This window comes from Oncorhynchus tshawytscha, linkage group LG23 (assembly GCF_018296145.1).
Source record: "Oncorhynchus tshawytscha isolate Ot180627B linkage group LG23, Otsh_v2.0, whole genome shotgun sequence".
Taxonomy (NCBI): Eukaryota; Metazoa; Chordata; class Actinopteri; order Salmoniformes; family Salmonidae; genus Oncorhynchus; species Oncorhynchus tshawytscha.
In genome coordinates, this window is record NC_056451.1 from 17,934,302 (window position 1) to 17,952,389 (window position 18,088).

Sequence of the window (18,088 nt, forward strand, 5' to 3'; positions counted from 1 at the left end):
TACCAGATCATTGTATTTCTTTATTCTTCATTATTTTACAGTCAACTCCACATTAACCCCTCAAAGGAGAGCCAGACAACAGCTCCATGAGTAACACAGAGAGGAGCTGTTTAGTCCAGCTTCACACACAGCCCTCTGTGGTCCATTGGATTAAAGGAAACAACCACAATGGCGGCATGATATGGTAACCACCTAGAGAATTCTGGACAGAATACCACAGCAGTCCTTATAGCCTCTGTATCAGAGCCAAAACAATTCCCAAATGGGGAGAAATAAATCAACCTAAAACATAAAAATAATATATCATCCAATTGTACAAACATAAGAAATATTAGAAAACTATACACAATTTTTAATGTGCATGACAAAATGTAGCACTGTTTCCATCTCACGTAAATATATATAATATTCAAGGCCTAAGCTCAATTAATATGGTACTCAAAATGTATACAGCATCTTCAATTTCCAAAAATGTAACACGTCAAAAGTAAAGCGCCAGGATTCAGGAGTGATGAGTTTAAAACTAAAAGAAAAGTAGAATGCTGAAATACTTGTAGTCACACACTAATAAAGGCTCAACAGTTCAGTTTAGCCAGGTTGGGTTTCCTTCGCCAATCAAGAGTTCATATAATTTTTTATTTAACAAAAAATGTTTTTTGAGGAGTTAACAAAACATGTTCTAGAAGCAGTTGTAAAGGTGAGGGGAACCAGGAAACAAACACATACCCAACAAAAGATCAGAATAAAGCAGCAACAGGTAAGTGTGCAAAGACTCAACATAAGTACAACATTGCATATCTCAGTCAGAAAACACATTATACTGCAATTAATAAATCACCCCTTCCAATTAGGTCTTTTTTCCCCCATATAATTTCTTACATGTATATATAATATACAAAGCACTCAAGTTCAACTGAGCATTTTATATCAACGTCCAATAGCGTTAAGTCCAATGTAAGGTTAACCACCACCGATAAAACAAAAAAAGACTTCAGCAAAACAAGTAAGTCATGACATCATAATAACTCATGGTGAGATGACGGGAAAAAACACAACTACAAAAGAACTCTGAGAGCCTGTGTTTTTATTCACCTGGAGATTGTTACAGACAGACACTGCATCACACAACAGATACTAGTCACTGAACCTAACCCGTCTGGCACTGTACTGTGGCTGGCTGGCAGCGCTTCAATAAGGAGCACTCACACAAGCAGAACACTCCTCAACGTTACCCTAACGTTGTGTCAATCCTACCGTAACGTTGTTACAGATAAGCATAAGCCTGGCTGAACGCTATGCTGACTAATGCAGCAAGTGACATGCAGTGTTTCCCTACACAATGCATCTACATTACTGCGGTCAGTACGATGCAACTGGTGTTCTGTTATTCTAAAGTTAATATTGCAGCCAGGATCAAGGAACTGAAAGACATTTCAACAGAATAAATAAGATTAGGAATCTCTAGGTCAACCATTGTCAATTTTATCATTGAAGAGAGACCCCAGAGAAAGATGTCCACCTGCTTTTCAACTTAAATAATAATGTCACTGGAATACACACATCATCTTGACACAATGTACATCCTCCAACAAAAACAGTAGGCTGTCTGTAGCCAACTGTTCTCTCAGCTCTGGTCAAAGGGTACAAGAAGTTAGGAAATGAGCTGATACAGTCACTAAACCTCTTCAGGACACTAGTTGGGATAGGAGTTTTACTTGGACTATCTGGTGAAATCCAGAGAATCCTCAGTCAAAATGCTTCATATCTTTTGTTTTCTTTTTGAAGACTGAAGAGGTAGTTTCACATTTAAAAAGGAGATATGGAGGGTGATTGAGACACCAGTGTCGTAATAATAATATCACAGGAAATTATAAAATAAAAAAACATTTTAGGGAGTAAGACAAAATATCAGCCAACTCTTTCTTTCCTATGCCTACCATGTTAGGAGGCTTACCACTGCACAGACGGTATAGTCTACAATAGAAAGAAACAACCCAAACGCTGCATACAGCTCCAGGAAGTCTCAAACACTAAGAATGAGCTGTCCTCAGTCAGTCTTTCAGTCAGTCAGGTTCTCTCTCTCTCATGCTCCCTCTCTCGCCCTTTCCAGATAGGGTGCTGTGGCAGGGCAAGGCTAGCCTTGCAGGAGAGGAAGATTTGGAGAGAGAGGTAGAGTAGGTGGGTCCAGTGAGAGGCGAGATGGGGTAGTGTCATCAGTTCAGGTCTAAACAGCCCTATAGAGACTGGACTCCCCTGGGGGGGGTGGTAGATACTCAGAGGGGTGAAGGTCAAGGTGTGGTTAGAGCTGGAAGCCCTCCATGGGCCCGTCCTGTTGCTGGAAGATAAACTGGCCTTGGTTCTGGTCCACCTGCGGGGCGATGCTAGCGTCCTCCTCCTCCACACCAAAGTAGTGCTCGATCAGGTCAAAAGCCTTCTGGTAGATCTCCTGATTCTCATGGCTCTGCAAGAACTCGATCTTGTCCAGACCTGCCGTGGACATTTTTACATTTAGCAGATGTTATTATCCAGAGCAACTTACAGTCAGTGCATTCAACGTAGGTAGGTACGACATCTACACAGTCATTGCAAATACAACTTTCTCAAATAAAGCAGCCATAAGCTAAAATCAGTGCTTGTAAGAAAAGCCAGCGGATACACATACGCACACAAATTAATATCAGGCCTTAGTGACTCACATGACGATACTGAGTCATAAATCACTAACGAATGGCTGTTTAAATTTGGCAGCATGTGTCCTTGCATCTCATTAGATAAGAACTACAGAGTACACTTTTCACTTCCCAGCAACATTTCTACTGCCATCTAGTGGAACAGTGTGTGCATTCCACTGGCTAAGTGATTATCCATAGCATAATGACATTTCTCCTTCTCCCTAAAGAGTGCAATTGTTCCCTCTGCCTCCTTACATCAGTACATTCCTTATAAATCCACGAGAAATGTGCAATTTCAGGGAAAAGGTGGAGAAACAGAATTGAGCGTACATCTATGGGTTGATGCCTGTCCCATTCTCTGATGGTGTGTGAATGTGTAACATACCATAGGCTTCCTCTATGAGGGCACAGTAAGGATTAATGCCGGTGCCGTTCTGCTTGGCCTCCTGCTCTCCCAGTCTCAGGATGTTCTCCAGGCCGTTCAGTGACACCTGCACTATCTTACTGTCCATCACTGTCAGCAGGTCACACATGGGCTTGATAGTGTTCAGACTAACCAGGTACCTACAGGGACAGCAAGACAGACAGATTTAGATTTACTCACATTTGTTACATTTGGTTTAGCAGATATAGGGTTATACAGGCCTGCTACACTGGGACAAAACTAGTCGAGCATGAGACTACTCACATTCATTTCATGAATTCTTGGTGTAAGCAACAAGTCTCCAAAATGATAGCCCCGGTTCTATTTTCAAGAATTTGCGTTATTACCTGATCTGCTCAGGAGTGCCCCCAGAGGTAGCGTTGGTTATAGCCCACGCTGCTTCCTTCCTGGTACGGAACTCTGCCTTCTGAAGAATCTCTATCAGCACTGGGAAGATGTTGGCATCTATCACCGTCTGACCAAGACAGAGAGATAGAACAGTGAGATGACATATTATATAGACCCCCCCTCCCCCCAGAACTACACAGTTCAGATTATTCCACATTCAGCTCTATCATCAGAGTTATAAAGCATGTAACTGCACCCTTTTCATGATCAGTAACCATAAATTGATCATGGAATTTCAGATACGTGAAGGTAGACTCACAATATCAGCCACCATTAAGGGGATGATATAACAACCAAATAGTTAACATTATTTTAACAATCCCTTGAAAACAGCATGTAGTTGTCAATGGTTTTTCCAGAGCTGGGGGTCTCCTTGACCCCAGAAGGCAAATTGAACGCTCTGCACCTTGTGACATTTTAGCAATAATGACCTACAGAGTGTACAAAACATTATGAACACCTGCTCTTTCCATGACAGACTGACCAGGTGAAAGCTATGATCCCTTATTGATGTCACCTGTTAAAGGGGAGGATACACATTAAAGAAGGATTTTTAAGCCTTGAGCCCTGGATTGAACAAGACAAATGGGCAAAAGTATGGGCAAGACAAACGATTAGCAAAAGTATAGGCAAGACAAAAGATTGAAGTGCCTTTGAACAGGGAATGCTAGCAGGTGACAGGCGCACCAGTTTGTGTCAACAACTGCAACACTGCTGGGTTTTTCACGCTGAACAGTTTCCCGTGTGTATCAAGAACGGTCCAACACCCAAAGAACATCCAGTCAACTTGACACAACTGTGCGACGCAATAGAGTCATCATGGGCCAGCATCCCTGTGGAACGCTTTCGACACCTTGTAATGTGCATGCCCCAACGTATTGCTGTTGTTTTGAGGGCAAAAGTGGGTGCAACTCAAAATTAGGAAGGTGTTTAATGTTCTGTACACTCAGTGTATAACTCAATGATAAAAGCCCTCAGACAACTACTTAAAAACACTGTGCTACCATCAAGCACAGGTACACACACACACACACACACACACACACACACACACACACACACCTGGATCTGTGCTCTGTTCCCAGCTGTAATGTTAGACACAGTCCAGCAGGCCTCCTTCTTGATGGACTCCTTGGGACTGCTGAGCAGGTGTAATAGGCATGGCAACGCCGAGCAGTTCAGAATCACCTGGAACAATCAATGCACACAGCTAGGACCATGTGAAGGATCAAAACTTCACACATCAGGGTGAAGAGACAAAGCCATTGGGGAGGTAGCAAGAAAATAAAAACGAGTTCTACCTGAGTCTGAATGTCATCTCCTGTCACTATGTTTCCCACAGCACGCAGCGCAGGAGAGACCACCTTATAATCACTGTGCCTGGGGAAGACCAAAAACACCAGTCAGTGTGCACCAACATCTCAATTTCTTGTGTGGGTGTGTGTCTAGTAGTACTTACATGAGTAGCTCCACCAGTCTGCGGCAGACCCCAGAGTCGATGACGGTCTGTATCTTGTCATTGGGTCCGTCAGACAGGTAAGAGAGGGCCCAGCAGGCATCAGCCAACACGTCTGGGTCACTACTGAACAGCAGCCTGGACAGCACACTCAGACAGGGAGACACCTAGGAAGGAGAGCAAATAAAAAGAAAAGAGCAAAGGGAGGAAGACAGACAGAAAGAGGGATAATGGTGAAAGGAGAACATTAAGTTTTGCTAAGAGAATGGCTTTGAGAGAAATGAGTCAAAATCCCAGAGAGGTTTGTGCATTTGACAGGTGAGATCTGTTGGACTGTCCTCTGATTGGGCAGTGTGGGAATAGACCCTATTACCTTGGTGAAGTCTGGAGGGGGGTTCTTCCCTCTACACAGGTTAGACAGAGCCCATACAGCATTCCTAGTTGTGGTGAGACGGTTGGATTTAGCCAGCAGCCTGCGGGAGCAGAGAACAGTTTAGTACACCTTGTTTCTCTGACCACAATTAAACTGTTAAACCTGACTAATCGGATTATACAATGTATTAGGTAATGGTATGAAACTCTACTTCTCCTTGTTAAAACGGCATGGGCCTACAGACTGATAAAACCAAGTGTGCGCACACAGACACACACACACACACACACACACACGTACTGTTGTAAGGAGGGCAGGATGCCACAGTTGAGAACGTAGTCTCTGCACTCTGCGTTGTCCCCGGCGATGTTCCCCAGGGCCCACACGGCCTGAAACACACCAATCACTCGTCACCTCTAACTCAGCAGCCATGTATATTGCCATTCTGTAACAGTGCAGCTATATTTGCATGCAGCTAGGAGCCATAGTATACAGTGCTGCAGCTGGGCTTGGATGGCCATACCATATACTGCTACATAACCACACAGCTAGGACCATACTGGGCTGGGATTGCTTAGTGTTTGGCTACGTTAAAACCCATGGAAGGGGAGTGAATAAGAGAACACTTCAGGGAGAACGGTAGAAAATCAGAATGCAGCCACAGCGTTTATATTTAGGGAACGCAAACATAGCTGGTTTACTATTCAGATAGAATCTTCTTGGCGGGACAAATCCCATGACATCTTATTCCAATTCCTGCTAGCTATCACTGTGACCCATGTGTTAGTGTCCCATCCTGCTGCAACCCTGCCCCAAGGGCTTCAGCCCCCCCCCAATCCTGTTGCAACCCTGCCCCAAGGGCTTCAGCCCCCCAATCCTGTTGCAACCCTGCCCCAAGGGCTTCAGCCCCCCAGGCTGTTCAGTCACCTGCTCCTGGACGTCCTCGTAGTCCGAGTTGAGCAGCTCGATGAAGATGGGCACGGCTCCCGTCTCGATAACCACCTTGGTGTGCAGGAAGGTCCCAGAGGCAATGTTGGTCAGGGCCCAGGCTGCCTCAAACTGTGTCACACACAGTTCACACCATGGTCACATGGGGAGCATAGTGCAAGCCCTCAGACAGATACACAGGCTGAAGAGTTGTGATTGAAAGTGTCATAAAGAGGCAGAGGAAAGTTCACTAGCTATGTCTATTGGCAGGGAGCAATACAATGCAGATGTCATGCAGACTGACTATTGCCAACAGGATGCGATATAACATTAAAGAATCTGACTTCATTTCATATATTCCAACAGCTTTCTGTTAGTGTCATTTTGTGTAGTGAATACATTTTACGATTTCTAACAGACCAAACCAAGAATTCCCAGCACATCCAAATAACAGACAGACAGAGACCCAGCCACCTGACCCACCTGAAGAGTGCAGTTCTCACTCCTCTTGAGGAACTCCACAAACTTATTGACGACCCCTGGGGTGAGGATGACCTCATCGATGGGGGGGTTGGGCTCTGATGAGGAGGGAGAAGAGTGCATGACAATGACATCACACTACTAGCTTAAATACTTCATGGTTCATGGCTGAAAACGTGTGATGCTGAAACATTCCAATACGGTGTGGAAGGAATAGCATCAGGTCCAACAAAGGCATTTACTTGCAGGCATTTGGAACAAACAACCCATCTTTGTTGTTGAGAAAGCATACTATACAAGACCAAACTATGCGTCTGTCCCAAATGGAACCCTATTCCCTATATAGTGGGTCCAGGTCAAAAGTAGTGCACTAAATAGGGAATTGTGTCCCATCGGGGAATTAACCTAGATGATACAGGTGGCATGAGCCCTGCATTGGGGGTGTTATGAATTGAATGATTCACACAGACCTTTGGAGAGTAACTTCCTGAATTTCTGTGTGGCAATCAGCTGCTGGTCTGGATCCTCAGAGAAGATCATCTGGATCATGTCTGGAGTTATGACACCTTCCTACACACACACACGTCAACATACATAAAGATGTGAATGACATACAAAACCATGTACTCTGACACTACATACACATATTGAAGGGCAAGCGATGTAGGGCTACACCTGACAGGTTGATCACGTAAAGTGCACTTAGGACTAAAGACCTTCATCTAGTTTTAATCGCAGATTGATTTGAAAACCAAAAACTCTTGTCTTGTTTGGATACTGAAGAGAAAAGACAAGTAACCATGTGTTTAAGAATCTTCTGTTTCCCCAACATTCTTTTTACTTATTTTATGGAGTAATGGCATTGTCTTTCAACAGGTAACTAGTCCCTCGGTGCAGAGTGTAGACCACGAGAGTAAGAAAATGGGGCAATTGGAGTAATGGTCACTTACACCTGAGACTGGTGCAGTGGAGCTGATGTCAGGGTCCTGGACAGGGCATTCCAACATGGACTCATCACCCGAGGGCACACACACATTCCTCCTCTTGAACAGCTGGGGGAAGAGGGAGAGGTAAGTGTTAGTAGGACACTGACTCACTACAACACAAACAAACCAAAGACAACTATAACAGGTCAATAAAAAAATGACTTAAATCTGGAGCAGATTTACCATTCAAAAGGCATTTACATGGTCAAATTGAATGAGACTAGGTTTGTCTCCACAGAATCGCGCGGCAGGCAGCCTAGTGGTTAGAGCGTTGGGCCAGTAACCGAAAGGTTGCTAGATCGAATCTCCGAGCTGACAACGTAAAAAATCTGTCGTTCTGCCTCTGAACAAGGCAGTTAACCCAGTGTTCCTAGGCCTTCATTGTAAATAAGATTTTGTTCTTAACTGACTTTCCTAGTTAAATAAATAAAAATGGAGAGTAGCTGATTCAGTGGTCCAGGCGTAAGAACTAGAAGCGCCCTACCTGCTCTTCTCTCTTCTGTTTGCGGAGTTGGATCCCCTCCTCCTCTCTCCTCCGGCGCATCTCCTGTGGGTTCAGCGCTTTGTTCTTGTAACTCTTCATTCGGTCATTCCCTGGGCTTGCCATCTCATCTGGGGAAATAAGGACAAACATAACGTTATCCTAAACAATCAAATATACGAACTTGTGAATTCACAGCAGCCACAGACAGGCAAACTTGACTGACTAGCTAGCTAAGGTTGTTGTTAACATAGGCGCTTAATGGAAATTCAAATAAATTAAATAACTCTCGATGTGAATTTGGATTGGTTGGCCAAAAGGGGATTTGAAGACAAACCCTGCCATGCACATCTTCACACGAAAACAGCAGTTGGGGTGAGTTTGATAGCTGATGAAGAAGACTGGTGATCAAAGAAATACAATATCAAATGTTTCTCGCTCGCCGTCATCATAATAATCAACGTTAGATTAGTCAAGTTAAAACAAAAATAGCGTTCGATGATCTCATCTATTAGTAATCTTTGTGTTATCTAGCGAGTCAAATAATGCTATTCCTGGCTATCTAGTTAGCTAGATAAAGATGACATGCGCATCAGCCAGCTAATGAATGTTAGCTAACATTAACCACTGTCTTGCTGCAGCGTCACATTGACATTGTTTGTTGTATTTTCTGGGGGAATCGGTCGTCTTCCAGGCTGGATATCTCCAATCGCAAGAAACCGGGTTCCTCTCTAGCAAGTAGTACAGTACGGCCTAGTGCAGTGGTTCCAAACCAGCGGTACTACCTAGTAGGACCCCTGGCCTGGGGAGGGGTACCTGGCCTATCCACAGGGGGTACTTGAGAAGGCTCACGAGACCTTAGGCTTACTGGTAAAATGCACATGGTGGGGTACTTCAGGGGTACTCCGGGCAGAGCAAAATTCAGTTGGTGGTACAATAACCCAAAAGGGTTGGAAGCCACTGGCCTAGCACACAGCAACTAGTAGTAGCATGCTGGCTACCTAGCTAATACATTATTAGTATTAATTGAATTAAATTACATGGTGTTCAAAAACCTAACGTATTCGTATCGTTAGCAAAATAACACTTAAAACAGCTGTAAAACCAATTATAATAGGCAACGGTATCCAAAACTGCATTTAGACCCAAACCACAGCTTTTTAAGAGATTGTTCTTGCTAATAACACAGCAAGCGTTAGCTAGCTAGCTCCTTCACACCCCTCTCCGGTCCCCTCGTTTAGCAACCATCGTCATGCCAAGTTACCAGATAATTCGTGATAAAAAAAAGAAAACAACAATAAAAAGGTTGTGACGATTGTATTGCTCTTACCCATTTAAGATGAATAATGTCAGAAACTCCTAGGTATAGCTAGGTATTATTATTTCCTTCACGCAAACTCCCGAGTCCAGCTGAGAGCAATATGGCGTCTTGTATCGCTTAAAATTTCCCAGTAACCCTCCTTGGATCAACAACCAGTGACGTCAAATCCATCAGCCCCAACTGAAGGAGGAGAAGCCAACTGGGCCAGTAAAGTCAAGTTGTTAGCTAGCATTGCTAAGATGGCATATGAATGAAAAGTGAAACAAAAACACATATATTTTGAAAGTAGTCACATAAGTCAAGCATTAGTACGGCACATCGTCCATATTCTTGAAATCGGTGAGTAATATGATGGTTAGATAGTTAGCAATCTTTCAGCGTTTTGAAGTAATGTTTTAGTCCATAGACTGACATGTTGACTAGCTAGACAAATTCAGAATAAATTATAATAGCCGAGTTAGAATTTGGCTAGCTATCTTAGCTGACAAAGATGGGAATTGCGTTGTTGCATCTTGGCTGACAAAGGTGGGCATTGCGTTGTTTCGTTATTGGGTATATTTGGCGTAATTTGGATTGATATCCTTCCTGTTAATTCCTATTTATTTACTGACAATTAATGTTATCTTCGTTTATCTTCATTTCAGTGTTAGTGTGACAGCTGAGCACCAGAAACAACAAGCCATGCTGACGTGTGAGATTTGTGGCGAGGAATTGGTGTTGGACAAGGACATGAAGACCCATCTCCTCCTGAGGCACATGGAGAATGACATGGGCTGCCCCCTCTGTTCCTGGTCCGGAGTCGCCTACAACGAACTCCGCTTCCACATCAATACCACACACAAAGAGAAGCAGGACCATGACGGAGCAGAGGGTAGAGGTGGTCACAGTCTTGTCAGGCCCAGCTCAAGTCCTACTCCCTCTACCACCATAGTGGACAGTCACTGCAAACAAGCCATTGGTTTGTCTAGGTCTGAGGGTTCTGAAAAAGGAGTAGCCAATGGGAACAGGTTTGACACCATTGGAGGAGGGGTCTCACTCAGGACATCCAATAGCACACTGGAGTCTAAGGAGCGAATGACTGTATCCCCCCAAGCTTTTAGTAGGGGGGAGTCCGGTGGAGGGCGAGCAGTGGCCATTGTTGAACCCACCTCTTCAGTGTCTACGGGCTTTCTGAGATCAGCTCAGGACTCCAGTAGGCCTACTAGCAGACACTGTAATGCTGAGGACTCTGTGGGAGTGGGATCCGCAGAGCACACCACAGTCAAACAGAAGCGTTTCTCCTCCCCACTTAAAGGTTTATTTTAGAGGGTGTTGTTACATCTGTCTTGGTTTGCTGTACTGACTGATATTAGGTGGTTTGTTGTACTGACTGATATTAGGTGGTTTGTTGTACTGACTGATATTTGGTGGTTTGTCGTACTGACTGATATTTGGTGGTTTGTCGTACTGACTGATATTAGGTGGTTTGTCGTACTGACTGATATTAGGTGGTTTGTCGTACTGACTGATATTAGGTGGTTTGTCGTACTGACTGATATTAGGTGGTTTGTCGTACTGACTGATATTAGGTGGTTTGTCGTACTGACTGATATTAGGTGGTTTGTCGTACTGACTGATATTAGGTGGTTTGTCGTACTGACTGATATTAGGTGGTTTGTCGTACTGACTGATATGATTTGTCGTACTGACTGATATTAGATGGTTTGTTGTGCTGACTGATATTAGTTGGTTTGTTGGTACTGACTGATATTAGATGGTTTGTCGTACTGACTGATAATAGATGGTTTGTCGTACTGACTGATGATGGGTGGTAGGTCGTACTGACTAATATTAAGGGGTTTGTCGTATTGACTGATATTAGGTGGTTTGTCGTACTGACTGATATTAGGTGGTTTGTCGTACTGACTAATATTAGGGGGTTTGTCGTACTGACTGGTAGTAGGAGGTTTGTCGTACTGACTAATATTAGGTGGTTTGTCGTACTGACTGATATTAGGTGGTTTGTCGTACTGACTGATATTAGGTGGTTTGTCGTACTGACTGATATTAGGTGGTTTGTCGTACTGACTGATATTAGGTGGTTTGTCGTACTGACTGATATTAGTTAGTTTGTTGTACTAACTGATATGATTTGTCGTACTGACTGATATTAGATGGTTTGTTGTGCTGACTGATATTAGTTGGTTTGTCGTACTGACTGATAATAGATGGTTTGTCGTACTGACTGATGATGGGTGGTAGGTCGTACTGACTAATATTAAGGGGTTTGTCATATTGACTGATATTAGGTGGTTTGTCGTACTGACTGATATGAGGTGGTTTGTCGTACTGACTAATATTAGGGGGTTTGTCGTACTGACTGGTAGTAGGAGGTTTGTCGTACTGACTAATATTAGGTGGTTTGTCTTACTGACTAATATTAGGTGGTTTGTCGTACTGACTAATATTAAGGGGTTTGTCGTATTGACTGATATTAGGTGGTTTGTCGTACTGACTGATATTAGGTGGTTTGTCGTACTGACTAATATTAAGGGGTTTGTCGTATTGATTGATATTAGGTGGTTTGTCGTACTGACTGATATTAGGTGGTTTGTCGTACTGACTGATATTAGGGGTTTGTCGTACTGACTGATATTAGGTGGTTTATCGTACTGACTGATATTAGGTGGTTTGTCGTACTGACTGATATTAGGTGGTTTGTCGTACTGACTGATATTAGGGGTTTGTCGTACTGACTGATATTAGGGGTTTGTCGTACTGACTGATATTAGGGGTTTGTCGTACTGACTGATATTAGGGGTTTGTCGTACTGACTGATATTAGGTGGTTTGTCGTACTGACTGATATTAACTGATTGATATTAGGTGGTTTGTCGTACTGACTGAAATGGTTTGTCGTACTGACTAATATTAGGTGGTTTGTCGTACTGACTAATATTAGGGGTTTGTCGTACTGACTGGTAGTAGGAGGTTTGTCGTACTGACTAATATTAGGTGGTTTGTCTTACTGACTAATATTAGGTGGTTTGTCGTACTGACTGATATGAGGTGGTTTGTCGTACTGACTGATATTAGGGGTTTGTCGTACTGACTGATATTAGGGGTTTGTCGTACTGACTGGTAGTAGGAGGTTTGTCGTACTGACTAATATTAGGGGTTTGTCGTACTGACTGGTATTAGGGAGGTTTGTCGTACTGACTGATATTAGGTGGTTTGTCGTACTGACTGATATGAGGTGGTTTGTTACTGACTGATATGAGGTGGTTTGTCGTACTGACTGATATTAGGGGTTTGTCGTACTGACTGATATTAGGGGTTTGTCGTACTGACTGATATTAGGGGTTTGTCGTACTGACTGATATTAGGGGGTTTGTCGTACTGACTGAAATGGTTTGTCGTACTGACTGATATTAGTTGGTTTGTCGTACTGACTGAAATGGTTTGTCGTACTGACTAATATTAGGTGGTTTGTCGCACTGACTAATATTAGGGGTTTGTCGTACTGACTGAAATGGTTTGTCGTACTGACTGATATTATTTGCTTTGTCGTACTGACTGAAATGGTTTGTCTTACTGACTGATATTAGGTGGTTTGTCGTACTGACTGATATTAGGGGTTTGTCGTACTGACTGATATTAGGTGGTTTGTCGTACTGACTGATATTAGGTGGTTTGTCGTACAGACTGATATTAAGGGGTTTGTCGTATTGACTGATATTAGGTGGTTTGTCGTACTGACTGATATTAGGTGGTTTGTCGTACTGACTGATATTAGGGGTTTGTCGTACTGACTGATATTAGGGGTTTGTCGTACTGACTGATATTAGGGGTTTGTCGTACTGACTGATATTAGGTGGTTTATCGTACTGACTGATATTAGCTGGTTTGTCGTACTGACTGATATTAGGTGGTTTGTCGTACTGACTGATATTAGGGGTTTGTCGTACTGGCTGATATTAGGTGGTTTATCGTACTGACTGATATTAGGTGGTTTGTCGTACTGACTGATATATTAGGGGTTTGTCGTACTGACTGATATTAGGGGTTTGTCGTACTGACTGATATTAGGTGGTTTGTCGTACTGACTGATATTAGGTGGTTTGTCGTACTGACTGATATTAGGTGGTTTGTCGTACTGACTGAAATGGTTTGTCGTACTGACTGAAATACTGACTAATATTAGGTGGTTTGTCGTACTGACTAATATTAGGGGTTTGTCGTACTGACTGGTAGTAGGAGGTTTGTCGTACTGACTAATATTAGGTGGTTTGTCGTACTGACTAATATTAGGTGGTTTGTCGTACTGACTGATATGAGGGGTTTGTCGTACTGACTGATATTAGGGGTTTGTCGTACTGACTGATATTAGGGGTTTGTCGTACTGACTGGTAGTAGGAGGTTTGTCGTACTGACTGATATTAGGTGGTTTGTCGTACAGACTGATATGAGGTGGTTTGTCGTACTGACTGATATGAGGTGGTTTGTCGTACTGACTGATATTAGGGGGTTTGTCGTACTGACTGATATTAGGGGTTTGTCGTACTGACTGATATTAGGGGTTTGTCGTACTGACTGATATTAGGGGTTTGTCGTACTGACTGAAATGGTTTGTCGTACTGACTGATATTAGTTGGTTTGTCGTACTGACTGAAATGGTTTGTCGACTGACTAATATTAGGTGGTTTGTCGCACTGACTAATATTAGGGGTTTGTCGTACTGACTGAAATGGTTTGTCGTACTGACTGATATTATTTGTTTGTCGTACTGACTGAAATGGTTTGTCTTACTGACTGATATTAGGTGGTTTGTCGTACTGACTGATATTAGGGGTTTGTCGTACTGACTGATATTAGGTGGTTTGTCGTACTGACTGATATTAGGTGGTTTGTCGTACTGACTGATATTAAGGGTTTGTCGTATTGACTGATATTAGGTGGTTTGTCGTACTGACTGATATTAGGGGTTTGTCGTACTGACTGATATTAGGGGTTTGTCGTACTGACTGATATTAGGTGGTTTGTCGTACTGACTGATATTAGGTGGTTTGTCGTACTGACTGATATTAGGTGGTTTGTCGTACTGACTGATATTAGGGGTTTGTCGTACTGACTGATATTAGGGGTTTGTCGTACTGACTGAAATGGTTTGTCGTACTGACTGATATTAGTTGGTTTGTCGTACTGACTGAAATGGTTTGTCGTACTGACTAATATTAGGTGGTTTGTCGCACTGACTAATATTAGGGGGTTTGTCGTACTGACTGAAATGGTTTGTCGTACTGACTGATATTATTTGCTTTGTCGTACTGACTGAAATGGTTTGTCTTACTGACTGATATTAGGTGGTTTGTCGTACTGACTGATATTAGGGGGTTTGTCGTACTGACTGATATTAGGTGGTTTGTCGTACTGACTGATATTAGGTGGTTTGTCGTACTGACTGATATTAAGGGGTTTGTCGTATTGACTGATATTAGGTGGTTTGTCGTACTGACTGATATTAGGTGGTTTGTCGTACTGACTGATATTAGGGGGTTTGTCGTACTGACTGATATTAGGGGTTTGTCGTACTGACTGATATTAGGTGGTTTATCGTACTGACTGATATTAGCTGGTTTGTCGTACTGACTGATATTAGGTGGTTTGTCGTACTGACTGATATTAGGGGGTTTGTCGTACTGGCTGATATTAGGTGGTTTATCGTACTGACTGATATTAGGTGGTTTGTCGTACTGACTGATATTAGGGGGTTTGTCGTACTGACTGATATTAGGGGGTTTGTCGTACTGACTGATATTAGGTGGTTTGTCGTACTGACTGATATTAGGTGGTTTGTCGTACTGACTGATATTAGGTGGTTTGTCGTACAGACTGATATTAGGTGGTTTGTCGTACTGACTGAAATGGTTTGTCGTACTGACTAATATTAGGTGGTTTGTCGTACTGACTAATATTAGGGGTTTGTCGTACTGACTGGTAGTAGGAGGTTTGTCGTACTGACTAATATTAGGTGGTTTGTCGTACTGACTAATATTAGGTGGTTTGTCGTACTGACTGATATGAGGGGGTTTGTCGTACTGACTGATATTAGGGGGTTTGTCGTACTGACTGATATTAGGGGGTTTGTCGTACTGACTGGTAGTAGGAGGTTTGTCGTACTGACTAATATTAGGGGGTTTGTCGTACTGACTGGTAGTAGGAGGTTTGTCGTACTGACTGATATTAGGTGGTTTGTCGTACTGACTGATATGAGGTGGTTTGTCGTACTGACTGATATGAGGTGGTTTGTCGTACTGACTGATATGAGGGGGTTTGTCGTACTGACTGATATTAGGGGGTTTGTCGTACTGACTGATATTAGGGGTTTGTCGTACTGACTGATATTAGGGGTTTGTCGTACTGACTGAAATGGTTTGTCGTACTGACTGATATTAGTTGGTTTGTCGTACTGACTGAAATGGTTTGTCGTACTGACTAATATTAGGTGGTTTGTCGTACTGACTAATATTATGGGGTTTGTCGTACTGACTGATATTAGGGGTTTGTCGTACTGACTGATATTAGGGGTTTGTCGTACTGACTGATATTAGTTGGTTTGTCGTACTGACTGAAATGGTTTGTCGTACTGACTAATATTAGGTGGTTTGTCGTACTGACTAATATTATGGGGTTTGTCGTACTGACTGATATTAGGGGTTTGTCGTACTGACTGATATTAGGGGTTTGTCGTACTGACTGATATTAGGTGGTTTATCGTACTGACTGATATTAGGTGGTTTGTCGTACTGACTGATATTAGGTGGTTTGTCGTACTGACTGATATTAGGGGTTTGTCGTACTGACTGATATTAGGTGGTTTATCGTACTGACTGATATTAGGTGGTTTGTCGTACTGACTGATATTAGGGGTTTGTCGTACTGACTGATATTAGGGGTTTGTCGTACTGACTGATATTAGGTGGTTTGTCGTACTGACTGATATTAGGTGGTTTGTCGTACTGACTGATATTAGGTGGTTTGTCGTACTGACTGATATTAGGTGGTTTGTCGTACTGACTGAAATGGTTTGTCGTACTGACTAATATTAGGTGGTTTGTCGTACTGACTAATATTAGGGGGTTTGTCGTACTGACTGGTAGTAGGAGGTTTGTCGTACTGACTAATATTAGGTGGTTTGTCGTACTGACTAATATTAGGTGGTTTGTCGTACTGACTGATATGAGGTGGTTTGTCGTACTGACTGATATTAGGGGGTTTGTCGTACTGACTGATATTAGGGGGTTTGTCGTACTGACTGGTAGTAGGAGGTTTGTCGTACTGACTAATATTAGGTGGTTTGTCGTACTGACTGATATTAGGTGGTTTGTCGTACTGACTGATATGAGGTGGTTTGCCGTACTGACTGATATGAGGTGGTTTGTCGTACTGACTGATATGAGGTGGTTTGTCGTACTGACTGATATTAGGGGTTTGTCGTACTGACTGATATTAGGGGTTTGTCGTACTGACTGATATTAGGGGGTTTGTCGTACTGACTGGTAGTAGGAGGTTTGTCGTACTGACTAATATTAGGTGGTTTGTCGTACTGACTGATATTAGGTGGTTTGTCGTACTGACTGATATGAGGTGGTTTGCCGTACTGACTGATATGAGGTGGTTTGTCGTACTGACTGATATGAGGTGGTTTGTCGTACTGACTGATATTAGGGGGTTTGTCGTACTGACTGATATTAGGGGGTTTGTCGTACTGACTGATATTAGGGGGTTTGTCGTACTGACTGATATTAGGGGGTTTGTTGTACTGACTGAAATGGTTTGTCGTACTGACTGATATTAGTTGGTTTGTCGTACTGACTGAAATGGTTTGTCGTACTGACTAATATTAGGTGGTTTGTCGTACTGACTAATATTAGGGGGTTTGTCGTACTGACTGAAATGGTTTGTCGTACTGACTGATATTAGTTGCTTTGTCGTACTGACTGAAATGGTTTGTCGTACTGACTAATATTAGGTGGTTTGTCTTACTGACTAATATTATGGGGTTGGTCGTACTGACTGATATGAGGTGGTTTGTCGTACTGACTGATATTAGGTGGTTTGTCGTACTGACTGATATTAGGTGGTTTGATAGACCATTGATGAACTATCAATGCATCCCATTAACAGTCCATGCTATCTGGTGCTCGCGGGCTCTGCCGCACTTTAATCCGTCTTCAATTGCAACACGTTTTTGTAAACCTCATCAGTTTCTTTTTTGTACTGACTGATATTAGGTTTAGTTGGTTTGTTGTACCGAAGCGAAAGAGAGAGGCCCAACTCAGCGGACAATCTGTCTGTCTTCATCAGGTGGTGGTTTTTGTTGTTTCGCCCACCAAGCAAGAGATTGTCGAATTTAGCTGACAATAAAATTAATGGCTTATTTTCTACGTGAAGTTTATTTGTAATAGCCATTTTGTTATGTTTAAGTTGTTATGAGTGTACTGATATAAGTAGGACACATGACATCATTGTCACTTGAGAACAAACACTATCTCGGAGATGGCTATGCATATTCATGGGAT

At 42.7% G+C, this 18,088-nt stretch overlaps 2 protein-coding genes across 4 annotated transcripts in view; one reads left to right on the forward strand and one right to left on the reverse strand.

Annotated features, from left to right (window-relative positions):
• LOC112247765 (importin subunit alpha-6) lies at positions 1-9,670 on the reverse strand. Its single transcript, XM_024416592.2, has 14 exons — positions 9,538-9,670; positions 8,211-8,338; positions 7,691-7,792; positions 7,211-7,310; positions 6,744-6,838; positions 6,261-6,392; positions 5,634-5,722; positions 5,334-5,433; positions 4,964-5,127; positions 4,806-4,884; positions 4,567-4,692; positions 3,444-3,571; positions 3,058-3,236; positions 1-2,487 (listed from the first exon to the last, which is right to left on the reverse strand). The coding sequence occupies exons 1-14, from the start codon at positions 9,539-9,541 to the stop codon at positions 2,300-2,302; spliced, it is 1,614 nt and encodes a 537-aa protein (XP_024272360.1). The 5' UTR covers positions 9,542-9,670; the 3' UTR covers positions 1-2,299.
• LOC112247764 (zinc finger-containing ubiquitin peptidase 1) overlaps positions 8,563-18,088 on the forward strand; it is a 20,170-nt gene continuing 10,644 nt past the window's right edge. The window contains exons 1-2 of one of the 3 annotated variants that reach the window (XM_024416587.2): positions 8,563-8,582; positions 10,173-10,822. In XM_024416587.2, coding sequence (XP_024272355.2) covers positions 10,210-10,822 — 613 coding nt within the window. In that variant the 5' untranslated portion in view covers positions 8,563-8,582; positions 10,173-10,209. Of the gene's footprint in view, positions 8,583-8,840; positions 9,078-9,706; positions 9,868-10,172; positions 10,823-18,088 lie in introns of those variants that run through there. The other 2 variants (XM_024416588.2, XM_024416590.2) reach the window with 2 other exon arrangements.

What these genes read in the sequence shown, in the direction of transcription:
- LOC112247765 (XM_024416592.2), bottom strand. An exon ending in CCACTGCACCAGTCTCAGGT is followed by an intron (nt 7,311 to 7,690) that starts GTAAGTGACCAT and finishes GTGTGTGTGTAG; the next exon opens with GAAGGTGTCATAACTCCAGA. An exon ending in AGACTGGTGGAGCTACTCAT is followed by an intron (nt 4,885 to 4,963) that starts GTAAGTACTACT and finishes GGTCTTCCCCAG; the next exon opens with GCACAGTGATTATAAGGTGG.